The 17,310-nt window shown below is 40.7% G+C and overlaps 1 protein-coding gene across 3 annotated transcripts in view; it reads right to left on the bottom strand.

The window, feature by feature from the left end:
- The window catches only part of tbc1d22a (TBC1 domain family, member 22a), a 365,228-nt gene that overhangs the window by 344,151 nt on the left and 3,767 nt on the right, over positions 1 to 17,310 (bottom strand). For all 3 annotated transcript variants that reach the window (XM_072562565.1, XM_072562566.1, XM_072562567.1), the window contains exons 2-3: positions 10,680 to 10,736; positions 8,640 to 8,968 (exon numbers count right to left, since the gene is read on the bottom strand). In XM_072562565.1, the coding sequence (XP_072418666.1) occupies positions 8,640 to 8,968; positions 10,680 to 10,736 (386 nt within the window). The remainder of the gene's footprint in view (positions 1 to 8,639; positions 8,969 to 10,679; positions 10,737 to 17,310) is intronic.

Genomic DNA, 17,310 nt, shown 5'->3' with positions numbered 1-17,310 from the left:
TCAAAGTAAGATGTTCGTTAAGTATCTGTTAACAAGTTACGGTATATTCTATTTTTAAAGATTTAAAATAGTATAGAACAGGTGCCAAGGTAAAATATGTTAAAAAAAACTAAGTTATAATTAGCACATATAGGATAGCAGAATATGAAACAGCTGCAGTATGAACATGAAACAGTGCAACACAGGAATAGGCCATTTAGCCCAACATGTCTGTGCTCCTCGAAACCAATCCTATTCAACTGCACACGATCCATATCCTTCTATTCCTCACCTTTATCTGTCTAAACGCCTCTTAACCATTACTATCGTATCTGCTTCGGCCACCTCCCCTGGCAGCACATTCTAGGCATCCACTAGACTCTCCATATAAAAAAAACTTGCCTTGCATATCTCCTTTAAACTCCGCCCCGTGAGCAACCTTGTGAAATATAGACAGCCCCACCCTCAATCATCTTGGTCACTTCCTCAAAAAACTCAATCAAATTTATCGAATCATAGAGTACTGAAACAGACCCTTCAGTCCAACTAATCCATGATGACCACAATCCCAAACTAAACTCATCCCACCTGGCTGCATGAACCCATATCCCTCCAGACATTATTTATTCATGCACTTACCAAAATGTCTTTTAAATGTTGTAACTGTACCTGCATCACCACTTTCTCTGGAGGTTCATTCCACATATGAACCACTCTCTATATAAAAAAATTGCCTCATGTCTTTTTTAAAATCTTTCTCCACTCACCTTAAAAATATGCCACATAGTCTTGAAATCCTCCACCCTTGGGAAAAGACATCAGCCATGCACCTTCTCGACATCCCTCATTACTTTATAAGTCTCTGCAAGATCACCTCTCAACTTCATATACTCCAATGAAGTAAGTCCCAACCTATTCTGCCTCTCTTTTTAAGTCAAACCCTCTATTCCAGGTAACACCCTGGTAAATCACTTCTGAACCTTCAGCAGATTAATAATATTCCTCCTTTAACCAAAACTATCACAGTAGCCCAGAAGAGGCCTCACTAATGTCATGTACATCCTCAACATAACATTCCAACTCCTATGTCAAAGATTTGAGCAGTGAAGGCAAGCATTCAGCTATGTGTGACAAAGAATAATGTACATGAACCCAGGTCCTACTTTTAATTGTGTAAGTCTTGTCTGTGTTTGTTTTTCAAAAATGTACAACTCACATTTATCCAAATTAAACTCCATCTGCCACTCCTCAGTCCAATGATCCAATTGATCTCGATCTTTTTGCAATCTTAGATAGCCCTTCACTGTCCACTATACTACCAATCCTGGCATCATCCACAAACCTACTAACCACGCTTTTTAAATTCTCATCTAATATCATTTATATAAACGACAAACAACAGTGGATCCAGCACTGATCCCGTGGAACACAGTTGGTCACAGGTCTCCAGTTTGAAAAAGTCTCCACTACTATCTCCTGTTAAGCCAAATTTGTACCCAATTGGCAAGCTCATCCTGAATCCATTGAGCTAACTTACAAATTTGAGAGACAAAACTTTCCCGCGCAAAACCATGCTGACTATCCCCAAAAAAGTCCATTCATTTCCAAATAAGTAAATCTGTCCCTCTGAATCTTCTCCAATAATTTCCCTGCTATTGATGCGAGGCTCACCAGCCTAAAATTTCCTTTATTATCCCTGTTGCCCTTCTTCAACAAGGAGCAACATTGGCTATTCTCCAATTTCTAGGACCTCACCTGTGGTTAATGAGGATACAAAGATCTCTGTCAAAGCCACAGCAATCTCCTCCCTTGCCTCCCACAATACCCTGGGATAGATCTTATCAGGACCAGGGAACGTAACTACTTTAATATTTATCAAGACACCCAACATCACCTTCTTAATATCAAAATGCCCTAGAATATTAATATACCCCTCCCTAATCTTATCATCCATGTCCTTCTCCTTGGTAAAATCGATGTGAAGTACGCATTAATGACCTTATCCATTTCCTGTGTCTCCATGCATAAATTCTCTTTGTCAAGTGGACCCATGTTTTCCCTAACTACCTCTCATGCTTCTAATATACATATGCCTTTGGATTTTCCTTTACCCGACTTGCCCAGGACATTTCATGAACCTTTTTAATCCTCTTAGTTCCTTGTTTAAGTTCTTCCCTGCTTTTTTTATATTCTTCAAGGGCTAGTCCACGTGGATGCTCCTCGACACCAGTATGATTCATAGGAAACATGTCCACAGAAAGCATTTGCAACTCAAGCAACTTCTGCACAGACTTTGAGCTGAGGCCAAACAACACACATTGCAACACATCATGAAAGATTAGAGTTACCTTTAATATCACATTGAGTTACCTTGAATATTTTGTGTCAGGAGTCAGTTACATCACTTACTTTACGGACCTGTGATGTGATTAGTGGTCAGTGACCAGGGAGTGTGAATGCAGCTAAAGTGGCAAGGAAAGCCAGATGGCAGGACTACAAGAGCTTCAGAGTTTGCAACTGTCCAATATATTTGAAACTCTTTCAGTCTGGTTAGATGAGATTGAGCATTGAAGGGTAGATAAGATCATTCTTATGGTACAGAAACCCAATCGACTAGAGAACAGATTAAGAGGTCACAACAGACAACATAGAGAGGAAGATTGACTATATTACTTGAAGGCACAAATCTCAAGTCCTGAAGGCTGTGTTGCTTGCCTGGTATCAGCGTAGGATCTGCTCAGGGCTGGACAGGAATTTATAGTGAGAGGGACAGATCCAGTCAGCATGATCTATGATAGTACCAATGACATAGACACGACCAAAAACAAAAGGTTCACTGTAATCAGCAGAAGGAGCTAAAAACACAATTAAAATACAGAATCACAAAGTTGACAATCTCTAGATTATTAAATGAGCCATTTTTAAATGACATAGAACAAATCAGATAAGGGAGATCAATGCGTGGCTCAAAAACTGATGTGATACAAGTAGGTTCAGATTCATGGAGTACTTAGATACTCGTACGCCAGAAAGTGGGGGCTGCTCTGTTGAGACAAACAATGTCTACTTTACTGGAGCTGGTCTTCTGGTAAATTGCATCACTAAAGGTAGATAGGATTTAAACTAGAGTGCAAACACCATGGCAGGAAGTGGTATAGAGTAGAAATGATAGTAAATCAACAGATAAAGCCAGAGATTAAGAACAAAAGTAAAAGCTCTGCACATAACACTGAAAATTGATAGACGAATTGTAGCACAAACAGAAAAAAAACTCACACGATCTGATAACCATTACAGAAATATGGTGCAGGATGACAAAGATTGAGGCGTGAAAACTGAAGGACAAAGACATTTAGAGTCATAGAGATGTACAGGCCTAGGAAAAAGTGGCATTCTTTAGCAGAATAGAGAAGGATCACCAAAGTTTAGAAAACCAGAATGGAGAAACAATTCATATGGAAATGTGAAATTATAAAGGCAAGAATTCACTTGGGGGAAAAAATATACATACTCTCTCATCTCATCACAGGATGCAATATAGGGAAGAAAGAATGAGAGCTTGTCAGAAAGGTATGATAATAATCAGGGAGGAATTATATTTAAAAACATAGATAAAATAATGAAATGAGCAAAGGCAGCCTAGATGAGATTACACAACATTCTTGGATTAGTTTGTGAACATTGTGAAACTCAACAGACAGCAGTCTATAACAGACCTGGCAATGTGAAATGAGATACGATTTATTAATAATTTCAACAAAGGAACAACTTAGTACCAATGTCCATAATATGATTGAATTTTGCTTTCAGTTTAAAAGAGGAGAATGGAGCCAAGGTAAATATCTCATACTTAAAGGCCACTTATGATGACACGAAACCAGAGATAACTGAAGCAAACTGGCAAATTTGGTTGAGGGGCAGATCAAGAAAGATATAGTAGATGTTTCAGGGGGATATTTCAGAGTCCACAGAATGAATACATTCCAACAAGAAAGAAAAATTCCACAGGGGATAGAGACACACCCTTTGTGGTTAATTAAGGACATTAAAGAAGGTATTAAGTCTAAAAAGACGACACAATTGGGCAAAAACTGGTGGACAGCAGAAGACTGGACAAAAATATAATGAACAGCAAAAGAAGGAAAAATTAGCTCGTAAGAGAACGTTCATCTGAAATATAAACACAGATTGCAATTGTTTGAATAAATATTTTTAAAATGAATTAACAAAATGAACATAGGTTCTACTGAAAGCCACTGTGAAGAATTAAGCATGAAGAACAAGATGATAATTAATGAACAGGAATTTCACATCAGTCTTCAATATGAAGAATACAAAAGTAACATACCACAGATAGCTACAAGTTAGAAATTAGAAGGGACGAAGGAATGCAAGAAAACAGCAATCACCATGGAAGTGGTATGAGCAAATTATTGAAGTTGCAGGTTGACATATTCTGGATCCAAAAGAAAGACATTCAAGGGTCTTAAAAGAAATTGGTACTGATGCTGATCATTGTTTTAAATTTCCAAAACTATCCAAGATTCGGGACAGTCTTATTAGATTGGAAAACAACATTCAGAAAGGGAGGAAGCCAAGAAGCAGGAAATGGCAGGCAAGTAAGCTTAACATTTATCATGAGATGATAGTCATAGAGATATACAGCATGGAAACAGACCCTTCGGTCCAACTCGTCCATGCCGACCAGATATCAGAAATTAATCATATCCCATTTGCCAACATTTGGCCAATAGCCCTCTACACACTTCCTATTCATATACCCATCCAGATGCTTTTTAAATGTTGTAATTGTACCAGCCTCCACCACTTCCTCTGGCAGCTCATTCCACACACACACCACCCACTGCATTAAAACAGTGCACCTGGGACCCTTTTAAATCTTTCCCCCTCACTCTAAACCAATGCCCTCTAGTTCTGGACTCCCCCACTATAGGGAAAAGACCTTGTCTATTTATCCTATCCATGCCCCTCATGATTTTATAAATCTCTCTAAGGTCACCCCCCTCACCCTCTGACACTCCAGGGAAAACAACTGCAACCTGTTCAACCTGCTTTTATTGCTCAAGCCCTCCAACCCTGGCAAGACCCTTGTAAATCTTTTCTGAACCTTATCAAGTTTCAGAACATCCTTCCTATAGGAGGGAGACCAGAACTACACACAATATTCCAAAAGTGACCTAACCAATGTCCTGTACAGCCGCAACATGACCTCCCAACTCCTGTACTCAATACTCTGACCAATGAAAGCATACTAAACGCCTTGTTCACTATCCTATCTACCTGAGACTCCACTTTCAAGGAACTATGAACTTGCACTCCAAGGTCTCTTCGTTCAGCAACACTCCCTAGGACCTTACCGTTAAGTGTATAAGTCCTGCCCAGATTTGCCTTTCCAAAATGCAGTACCGCACATTCACCTAAAGCAAACTCCATCTGCCACTCCTCAGCCCATTGACCTGTTTGATCAATATCCCATTATACTCCAAGGTCACCTTCTTCACTACACCTCCAATTTTGGTGTCACCAGCAAACGTCCTAAGTTTACCTCCTATGTTGGCATCTAAATCATTTATATAAATGATGAAAAGCAGTGGAGCAAGCACTGATCCTTGATCCAGTCCACTGGTCACAGGCCTTCAGTCTGAAAAGCAGCCCTCCACAACCACCCCCTATCTTCTACTTTTGAGCTAGTTCTGTATCCAAATGGCTATTTCTTCCCGTATCCAATATAATCTAACCTTGCCAAACAGTCTATCACGAGAAACCTTTTCAAACGTCTTATCGAAGATCATATAGATTGCAATGCACTGCTCTGCCTCATCAATCCTCTTCGTTGCTTCTTCAAAACATGGAATCAAGTTAGTGAGAGATGATTTCCCATGCACAAAATCATGTTGATTATCGCTAATCAGTCCCTGCCTATTCCAATAAATGTAAATCCTGTCTCTCAGGATTCTCTCCAACAACTTGCTCATCACTGATGTTCGGCTCACTGGTCCATCGTTCCCTGGCTTTTTCTTACCATCTTTCTTAAATAGTGGCACATGTTACACAATCTCCACGCTTCCGGCACCTCACCTACAACTGTCAATGATCCAAATCTCTCAGCAAGGAGTCCACCAATCACTTTCAAAGTTTCCCACAGAGTTTTTGAGTACACCTGATCAGGTCCTGGGGATTTATCCACCTTTATGCATTTTAAGACATCAACAAGTCCTCCTCCTCTGTAATATGGACATTTTTCAAGATGGCACCAACTATTTCCCCACCTTCTGTATCTTCCATGTCCTTTGCTGCAGTAAACAGTGATGCAAAATACTGATTCACTATCCCCCCATCTCCTGCACTTCCATACATAGGCTGCCTTGCTGATCTTTGAGGGGCCCTATTTACTCCCTGGTTACCCTTTGGATTCTCCTTAACCCTATTTGCCAAAGCTTTCTCATGCCCCCGCTTTGCCTCTCAAGTATACTCCTACTACCTTTACACTCTAAGGATTCACTGAACCCTGCTGTCTAGATCCGACATATACTTCCTTCTTTTTCTTCACCAAAACCTCAATGTCCCTGGTCATCCAGCATTCCCTACCACTTACCAGCTTTACCTTTCACCCTCACAGGAATATAGTGTCTCTGACCTCTCATTTCATTCCTCAAGGCTTTGCATTTTCCAGCCAACCTTTTACCTGTGGAAATCTGCCCCCACTAGGCTTTTGCAAGTTCTTACCTAATACCATCAAAATTGGTGGTACGGACAGCACGGTGGCACTGCTGCCTCACAGCGCCAGAAACCCGGATTCAACTCCCACTCACGGAACTGTCTGTGTGGAGTTTGCATGTTCTCCCCGTGTCTGCGTGGGTTTCCTCCGGGTGCTCCGGTTTCCTCCCACAGTCCAAAGATGTGCAGGTTAGGTGAATTGGCCATGCTAAATTGCCCGTAGTATTAGGTGAAGGGGTAAATGTAGGGTCTGGGTGGGTTGATCTTCGGAGGGTCAGTGTGGACTTGTTGGGCCAAAGGGCCTGTTTCCACACTGTAAGTAATCTAATCTAATCCAATTTAGAACCTCAATTTTTAGATCTTGTCTATCCTTCCCCATCGCTATTTTAAAATTAATAGAATTATCGTCGTAGGCCCCAAAGTGACCTCTCTTTGACACCTCAGACACTTGCCCTGCCTTATTTCCCAAAGATAGGCCAAGTTTTGCATTTTCTCCAGTCGGTACATCCACATACTGAATCAGAAGATTTTCTTGTACACACGTAAACGATGTAAGTGATTTTTAAAGATGCTACCACAAGTCATTTAGAAAGGTTTGTGGTAATGAGGCAGAATCAACACAGTTTGTGGAAGGGAAATCATTTTAACCAATTTCTTAGACTTCTGAGGGAGCAAAGGGAAATCAGTCGATGTACTGTACTTTAAATTCCTAAAGGCATTTGATAAAGTTTTACATCAAAGGTTAACACGGAAATGATAATCTTGTCATGCATGGGCTAAAAAATGGCATGGACAGAAGAAATTAGCTTGCTAACAGGAAACAGAGCATACGTAAGTGGATACTTTGCTGGTTAGCAAGGTTTAACAAGTAGTGGCCACAAGCAGCAGTAGTGGGACCACAAAGTTCTACAACTTACATAAATAATGTGGATGAAGGGAGTGAAGATAGTGTTGCTAATTTTGCTGACAAGCCAACAATTGGTGGAAAGTAAATTGTAAAGAGCACATAAGGAAGCTGGAAAAGAGATAGAGATAGGTTAAGGATCTAGTAAATGGAGTATCATGTGGAAAAATAAAACTATGCATTTTAGAATTAAGAACAAAAATAAGTGTTTTATCTAAATGATGAGCTGGCAGAGCTTTGAGATGCATAAGGAGCTAGGTTTTCTAGTGCATGGACAGCAGAAGGTTGTGTATGTTCAGCAAGTAATTCGGAAAGCTAACAATGGCATTTATTGTGAAGGGAACGGAATGTGAAAGTAGGAGGTAAAGGTTCAGTTATAAAAGGTGTCGGTATGACCACTTTTGGAGTATTGTGTACATTACTGGTCTCCTTCTTTAGGAAAAAGATGTAATTTCATTCCAAGCAATTCAGAGAATGTTTCCTAGAAAAATACCGGGAATGGGTGTTTATCTTAAAAGGAAAGTTTGGACAGACGAGGCTTATATCCACTGGAGTTTAAGAGTAATTGACTTAACTGAAACATAAGATCTTGAATGTCCTGACAAGATTGACAAAACATATGTGGAAAGGATGTGGTATTCTCATCTAGAAATTAGGCCACTATGGGGTCACTGCTTTTAAAAAAAAAAGGTGTCAGCCACTTAAGACAGATGAGGAGAAAGACACATTCTTCACAAAAGGTGATGTGCCTTTGGAACTTCTTTCCTCAAATGCTTTCAAGGCAGAGGAAGGCACATTTTCGACAAGCAAAGGAGTGAAAAGTTTTCAGCCAAATGCTAATATGAAGGTACAGGAGAACTACACTTCTAAGAGAGACATTCGTGCAACCAAAATTCTTCATTTTCCCAAAAATCAAGAACACCACCACCCAGCCCAATCCTGGAAAGGTTCAATTTGAATGCCAAAGTGGCAGAGAAAGGTTAACATGAATAAAATGGGATTTTGTAGCTCAAATTACCTGATATATTAAGTTCAACTGCACTGGTAGGCTTTACTCTGTCAGTTTTATTGTCTGCTTGTTCCAAATGGTCTAATCGAGCAGGTAATGTCTCTAGTTGGTTGTCCTGCTGCTTCTGTTCTTGCAGTTTACTATGAATCTGAAGTACTTTATTCGCCGTTTCCATTACAACATCTGTGTTCAGATTCTGAGCAGCCATTGCTAAGAGTTCATCATCATCATCACCAACATCCCAAGCATCACTTGTAATACTCTCAAACTCTTGGAAAGTTGTAATCTTCTTTGTCCTTAATGATAGAGATTGTGGCTTTGAATTTGCTTTGAGCAAGCTGTTGGCCAAAGAATTAATACTGCATCAATGTTTGTCATTAATATTAATACGTTTTCAGATAAATATGAAATATGTTTTCAGATAGGCATTTTTTTTAAACAAGATTCATAGCCTTTGGTTACTCAGTGCTATGTTTCAGATTTCCAATTCCTTTTTCTAACTTAAGATCATTACTGGAGAAATATTTAATAACTTCTTGGATACTATTGAAATGTCTTGTTACTTCTGACCAAAACTGTCCAAACCTCGTTTAGCATTTACATCCTCTCTTCAACATGACTGTCGCCAGTTAACAAGTGCACTTGCAGCATTACATTTAAAAAGTCCCAGGCCAACACTGGTCAAAATTTCTCCAATTATACTTGCATGCAAAGGCAATTTTCTGGTGTCTCAGATACACCAGGATCAATTTTAAAATTGAAATGTAGTTCTCAGCTGTTTCTCAATATTTTGCTCACTCAGCTAGAGATTATCATAATAAAACTGAAGGCATTACAAATGCAAACTTTACATAAATGTGCAAATACAGAGTTTGCAAAAGTTGAAAATAATAGCATTCTAGTGCCAACCAATGATTGGAACAAATTTCAACAGAGTCAAATACTGAATGCACTTTAATGCCATTTGCTGCAAGTTGAAACTAGATTGCTCTGTCAATAGAGCTCATTGCTGTCACCATCATCAATGATCTAAATTCCATGCACCCAGCCTTCAAAAGGATTCATGTACTGAGAAGCATTCCAAGGATAAGATAAACCAAAAGCCCTGAACTCAATTTATCCCAAGCTTGAAAAATAATTCTCTTACCCTCCAGGTTAGCATTTAGGTAGAATATATTCAGAGTACAATGGATGTTGAATAAGGATTTGTTTTCGAACTTGACGGTCAGATACATGTAATTAAACATGAACAAAGGTAGTTTAAAACATGATGCCTCTGCACAATGAAAGTTTTGGCCAGGATTGAAAAATTAAAATGCTCTCAATTAAATGAAGTGGAGCTTTTAATTTAAAGGAATATACAAGTTTCTTCAGGTCACTTTGAGTCTTGGGAAGAAATTTTGCAGAAATCTCACAGAAGGTGAAATGATAAGGTGCTAAGAAAAATTAAATCCTCAGCCAAATTATATTTTCTTATTCCATGATTTTTAGTTATCTTACTTTGAACATATGAATGCTGTGGAAAACAGAGAAGTCACAAAATAGTACAGACAGCTCCACCATAGTTAGGTTAAGTGAAGTTATGGCAGCATCGAATGTTATTTACTTAAAATACACATTAATAAACAGATTTCAATTAGCAATCAACTTATGTTTACATTTTTTATTTTTGACGAAGTAAATATGTCAGCAACATTTGAGTTTAGCCACACTGAACTGACCTATCATAGTCAAAGTCCAGTCTATTCACAAAGATATTCTCCTTGTTCAAAAATACTTACAGCGTCCTTCAGTTGCTTATACAGTGTCATACAAAGCCAATCTGTCAGAAACACTAAAAAACATTCAGAAACAGTCTCTTGTGCCTCTACGATCAAAGAGGAACTTGCTGCCAAAATGTGCCCTCCTTCAAAATCAATCTAGCTGAGCAGATCACAAAGTCAGTACCAAATGCATGAAAATGTTGTAGTCTCCAGCAATAATACTCTAACCTTGATGAACTCAAAATAACTTAAGTTATACCAATGGAATAATAATTTTCACACCTACTTTGCATGTAACAGAGGATCATATGGTGGATGTTGAGCTCCATATACATGTTGTATACTGCAAACAAAAACATAAATCAGTAACAATATACAAATGTGTCACAAAATTAAATTCTGCCCTATTCAAATAAATGACTGCACTATAATGCTAAGAAAACTGAAAACAAGACACAAGAGATTTGTAACATGTTTTTAATCGGTTATTAACTTGCTCTTAAGATTCTTGAGCTACTTACAAAATGCTATTTATTGCCACACAAATTTAAGATGGTTCAGGGTTTTTCTGTGTCTTCATATTATTTGACTTCCTAGATCTTTTCATTTGCTCTCCCCTTTCATCTCACACCACCAGCACCTCTTCAAGCAAGCATTCCTTTATTTTAATTAATCCCTCCACAAACATCCATCCCAACCCTGTTTGAGGATTTAATCTAGCTAAATGGATTAAATGCAGATACCAATATCACGCCTGCCTAAACTGCACAGCAGCCCAAATGCTTGATGCGGGTAAAACACAAGTCAGCCCTGTTGCATTATAATGTGTGCAATTGTAAAAAAAGGCCTTCACATTTAATTGAATCAGCTGTGTACAAGAACTGGCCCACACTTCCTCCTCCAAATTTCCCATCATTCCGTCAACTTCATCCAGGCACTTTCCCACCTCCTGCATCCAATGGTACGTTTAACTGCTTGTTTATTTAACAAGCCAGCCAAGACCCCTCATCAGAATGTGATATATTAAGACTTATTGCAAATGATAAAAAAAAGGAAAGTTGAATGGTTCACTTTCTGAAAGAATTCAAGATATAAACAACTCAAACTTGTAAATCAAGATTCACCTAAATCAAGGGAATCATGTATTCGGTGGAAGAAAATTTTGATGCAAGTTCATCTGCACACAGCACGCCACCGCACACCACACCCTTTCTGATGACATCAAATCAGACTAGGTGTGATTCTCCATGTCAAATAATGGTGCGATGAAAACCTAACTTACTCCTGTTTTGGTCATGATTAATCTTATGCGAACAACGAAAAAGTGCATAAGGAAGTCCCTTCACCAAGGTCAGCAAGCCATGCCCTCGCTTGCTATGCACTCACATTTTCTGTCAATAATAATAAAGGTTAAACATTCCAGTCCTGTTAAAGGGACTGGTATCCTGATTTCAATTTGACTTATACTATTCATAAACCCCTGGCTGCCCCTTTTAGACTGGTCATGATTTGGAGGTGCCGGTGTTGGACAGGGGTGTACAAATTCACGCCACAAACATATACGTGTGTGTGTGTGTGTGTGTGTGTGTGTGTGTCTGTGTCTGTGTGAGTGTGAGTGTGAGTGTAAAAGAGTATAAGTCTGTGAGAGGGTGCATGTGGCTGTGTATGGGAGCCATATGAGAGACAGTCTGCATGAGAGAGAGAGAGAGTGTGTGTGTGTGTGTGTGTGCGCGCATCATTATACGTGGGACACCACCCACCATGTATGCATCAGGTACTCATGTGACTCCGCCAATGTTGTCTATCTCAGATGCTGCAGGCAAGGATGCTTATTGCAGATCAAAATAACGAAGGGTTTGGATTCGAGTGGACAGGGCAGACAGGCTTCTTCTAGTGGGCCACAGATTTAAGACTACTGACAGGATTAATTAAGACATTAAGAAAATGTTTTACTCAGAGGGTGATGGGCCTCTCCAATGTCTGGTTTGATGGTTGAGAAAGAAACCATGAATTCATTTAAAAGCAACCTGGATCTATAACTGAAGTACCGTAACTGACAAGGCTAGTCAGATGTTGCAAAATGTGATTAGAATGCTAATTTATTTCATAGCACCGTACAATGGGCTGAATGGTTTCTTCATACCAGAACAATTCTAAGGTTCTATGCTTACAGAGCAAGAGCCAAATCCAACAGTTCCCAAATCGTGCAAATTCAAACAAGTACTTGTGATTTCAGATCTTTTTCAGGGGTGATCAGAAGCTGCCACAACCTGTATTCAAGTCGTGCCTTTAACACAGCAAAATGTTTGAAAGCACTTGGTAAAAGAAGTTATCAAAAACATTTGACACAAAAAAAAAGAAGAGCAGATAGCCAAAATCTTAAGCAAAGAGGCAGGCTTTAAGCATCCTAGGAGGAGTGAGATAAATACACAAAGGAATTTTGTGGTTAGGTCATCAATTATGTTCAAGACTAAGACCAGCAAATTTTGAATCAGTGAGGGAATCAATGGTAATGGGGCAAAGGCATCAAAGTGGACTTGAGGATTATCCATTCAGCCATGATCTCATTGAATGGCAGAACAGATTCAATCGGGTGAATCAACGAGGTCAAAACAATAACTGCAGATGCTGAAAACCAAATACTGGGTTAGTGGTGCTGGAAGAGCACAGCAGTTCAGGCAGCATCCAAGGAGCAGCGAAATCGACATTTCGGGCAAAAGCCCTTCATCAGGAATCCCGAAACGTCAATTTCGCTGCTCCTTGGATGCTGCCTGAACTGCTGTGCTCTTCCAGCACCACTAATCCAGTCAATCGGGTGAATGGCCTCCTTCAGCTCCTAGCACTCATGATCACTACACAATCCAAAAACAAGACAACCCATGCAAATAATAATTTGCTCTGAGGCAAATCAAAGATGCAGATAGATTTATTAACTTGGCACTGTGGACCAGAATTCAAGCACAACCAAATCTCTACATGCATTGCTGACCATCGTTAATATTCATGTCAAGATTTATCAAGGACATTTGCATATTACTCTTTTCGCAGGATGGGATGTCTACAGCTACAAGAACTGATTTTTAGTCTCAACAATAGAAAATTGATGCACATTTTTAAAAAAGAGCAATGGGAAAAGCAACAGCTAAAGTTACAATCAGAATTGATCTACAATTGTAAAAGGTCAGTATGAAGCTGCATTGCGTAATGTATTCCTGTGCTTCAGATTCCCGAGGTGCCCACGTTCAATTAATGGTTTGTATTGGGTTAGTTGACCTTTTTGAACAGCAGTGCAAATATAACATTTAGTCTTACTGCTCATAGCAAAATGAGAAAATTACTATTCAGTAACCCTGTACTGCAAGCACAAAAATCAGAGAAGCCACTCTGTTTCATAACCAACTATTACTTAATGTTCATGCTTGTCCTAAGAATGATAGCATTAATCAGGCAGTACAAACCATTGATACCCACCAAACCATACCCAAAGTGGGAGAAAGTGAGGACTGCAGATTCTAGAGAGTCAGAGTCGAAAAGTGTGGTGCTGGAAAAGTACAGCAGGTATCATTGAGCAGACAGCAGAGTTGACATTTTGGGCATAAGCCCATCATCGGGCATATGGAGGGGAAGGGGGCTGAGAGATAAATAAAGGGGGATGGGGTAGAAGGCTGGGAAGGTCATAGGTGGATGCAGGTGGGACATAATTGTGATAGGATAAGTGGATGCAGGTGGGAGGTATCATCAGCTACACCAGTTTCCAAATCTCCTCTCCCCCCACTCATCACAAATCCAACCCTCTTACTCAGCACTGCCCTTTTGACATATCCTACCTATCCGCTCCACCCTTTCCACCAACTTATCACAATTACCTCCTACCTGCATTCACCTATCGCCTTCCCACCTACCTTCACCGCCGACCAAGCCCCAGCTCCCCGCGCTCCTCCTCCTACCCCCCACATGACCGATGACAGGTTTATGTCCAAAATAACCACTCTTCTCCTCATCAAATACTTGACCACTGCTATGCTTTTCAACCCCCAAACAAACTGTATGGATTTAGGCATCCTGATCCCAAGTATACCAGCTTGTAAATGGAACAATGTAGAAGGAGGTAATTAAAAGAATTAAAATACAGGAGGATAAAATAATAAATAATATATTGCATCAGAACCAAGATTCTATCAAGAGGTCATAAATGACACAAAACGCGAAAAGTCTGGAATTGAAGTGTTTGAGGGCTTAAAAATGTGTTGCTGGAAAAGCGCAGCAGGTCAGGCAGCATCCAAGGAGCAGGAGAATCGATGTTTCGGGCAGAAGCCCTTCAGGAATGAGGAAGGTGTGCCAAGCAGGCTAAGATAAAAGGTAGGGAGGAGGGACTTAGGGGACAGGCGTCAGTAATGCGATAGGTAGAAGGAGGTTAAGATGAGTGTGATAGGCCAGAGAGGGGGTGGTGGTGGAGAGGTCGGGAAGAAGATTGCAAGTCAAGAAGGCGGTGCTGAGTCTGAGGGTTGGGACTGAGATAAGTGCTGAGTCCGGACTCAGCACCGCCTTCTTGACCTGCAATCTTCTTCCCGACCTCTCCGCTCCTACCCCCTCTCCAGCCTATTACCCTCACCTTAACCTCCTTCTACCTATCGCATTACCGACGCCCCTCCCCCAAGTCCCTCCTCCCTACCTTTTATCTTCGCCTGCTTGGCACACGTTCCTCATTCCTGAAGGGCTTATGCCCGAAACGTCGATTCTCCTGCTCCCTGAATGCTGCCTGACCTGCTGCGCTTTTCCAGCAACACATTTTTCAGCTCTGATCTCCAAGTCCTCACTTTCTTCTTGAAGTGTTTTCGGGCCAATTTGGTAATAGCTAATATATACTGCATCAGGCAGAAGGCTGACAAGTTTTTAAAAATCCACGTACAATGGAAGGGGAGTGCTCAGTTCTCCTAGCTTTCTCGCAGTAGTGTGAAAAAAGCTGCTGGACCCAAAGAAGCAGGTCCAGGCTGGTCCTCTCTCTCTGACTTCAATGCTGCAAGAACCTGTGTTTAATTTTACCTTTTGTACCAAGGGGTGTTTATGGGGATTGTTGCAAGCATTGGGAACAGCATCATAAGTTGGTATAATCTGTTGTGTGTTTGGAGAGATTAAGTTATTTGGTATTATGTTTTCTGCTGTTTATGTTTCATTCAGTTATCTTTTAAATAAATTCTCTTTTGTTTAAAACTAAATTGTTTGACCAGTGGCATTTCTCCTGGAATAGCCACTTTACACCTGCTTTAAACAACTAGCAAAGTTAGGATCTGGACTACCTTCTTGGAATGTTGAGGGGTCTAGCCTCGTCCATATCACTTAAAACAGAACAGAAACACATGTTGCAAGATAGTTTAAAGAAAGCATTTATTTGACATTTAGAGACATTCATCGGCCATTCAGTCCCTCCAGCTGACACAGCCCCTCAATTAGAGCATGACTGATTAATACTGGGTTTCCATTTGTCTGGAGGATGTAAAAGAACAAGAACAGTAGCAATTAGGTTTGAACGGATCATCAAAAGATGAAAAAAAAGGGAGACAAAGCAGCAGAGAATTCAACTTTCCTCTCAAAAGACAGATGATATGCAAAAATAGCTGTTTGTGGCATGCTCCAAATCAGCTGCTCAGGCCGACTGGTAGAGTGAATGTCATATGAGACCAGCAAGTTAATGGTAGCTGCCTCTGGAGTATTGAAAACTCCTAGGCCAGCCTTGTTTGTCAGTACTTTTCATATATTGTACCTACCCTCACATGTTTGGCTAATCAAAAACTTTACTGTCAGTATCCCAAATCACTCCAATCCCAGATCATCTATTATCTCTGTGCAAATTTACATACGCTGGCTCCCAGGTAGGCAACAATTTGATATTCCATTATTGCTTCTTCCTTCCTCACTTCTTCCAACTTTGAGATCAGGAATCCCAAAGTTTCAGTCGTGCTCCAATTCTGGTCTCTTCAAGATTCCAATTTTAATGAGTTCACCTTTTGACAGGCCTTCACTTGCCAAGACTCTCCATTCTGAAGCTCTTTCTTTCATCCTCCAAGCCTCTAAATCACTTTTTCCTCTATTGCTTCCTGATCCTCACCTTCCACCCACTAACCTCCAGATACACAGAATCATCCTCCGCCATTTCTACCACTGACAAATAGACCCCACCACCAGAGATATATTTCCCTCCCCACCCCTATCTGCGCTTGGGAGAGAACATGCCCTCCGCAATTCCCTTATCAGGTCCACATTCCCCACCAACCTACCCTCCCCTCCCAGCACATTCCCCTGCCATCGCAAAAAGCACAAAACCTGTGCCTACACCTTCCCCCTTCACCTCTATCCAAGGCCCCAAAGGATCCTTCCACATCCAGCAGAAACTTACTTGTGCTTCCATACATGGTATCTACCACATCGGTCTCCTCTACATTGGGGAGACAGGACGCCAATTTGCAGATTGTTTCAGAGAACATCTCTGGGACACCCGCAACAACCAACCCCACTGCCCCATGGCTGAATACTTCCAACTCCCACTCCCACAAGAACATGCAGGTCTTGGCCCTCCTCCATTGCCAAACCCTAACCACCCAACACCTGGAAGAAGGAGGCTTCATCTTCCACCCTGGGACCTCTACCCACATGAGATCAATGTGGATTTCACCAGTTTCCTCACTTCCCCTCCCCCACCTTATCTCAGCCCCAACCTTCCAACTCGGCACCGCAATCCAGAACGGCCCTACTTATCCAACTTCCTTCCCTCCTATCTGACCTATCACTTTCACCCCGATCTACATCTACCTATCGCATTCCCAGCTACCTTCTCCCCAGCCCCAGCCCCCTCCTATTTATCTCTCAGTCCCCTTGGCCCACAAGCTTCATACCTGACAAAGGGCCTATGCCTGAAATGT

Source organism: Chiloscyllium punctatum, chromosome 44 (genome assembly GCF_047496795.1).
Source record: "Chiloscyllium punctatum isolate Juve2018m chromosome 44, sChiPun1.3, whole genome shotgun sequence".
NCBI classification, from domain to species: domain Eukaryota; kingdom Metazoa; phylum Chordata; class Chondrichthyes; order Orectolobiformes; family Hemiscylliidae; genus Chiloscyllium; species Chiloscyllium punctatum.
This window is presented reverse-complemented; position numbering and strand designations above follow the sequence as displayed.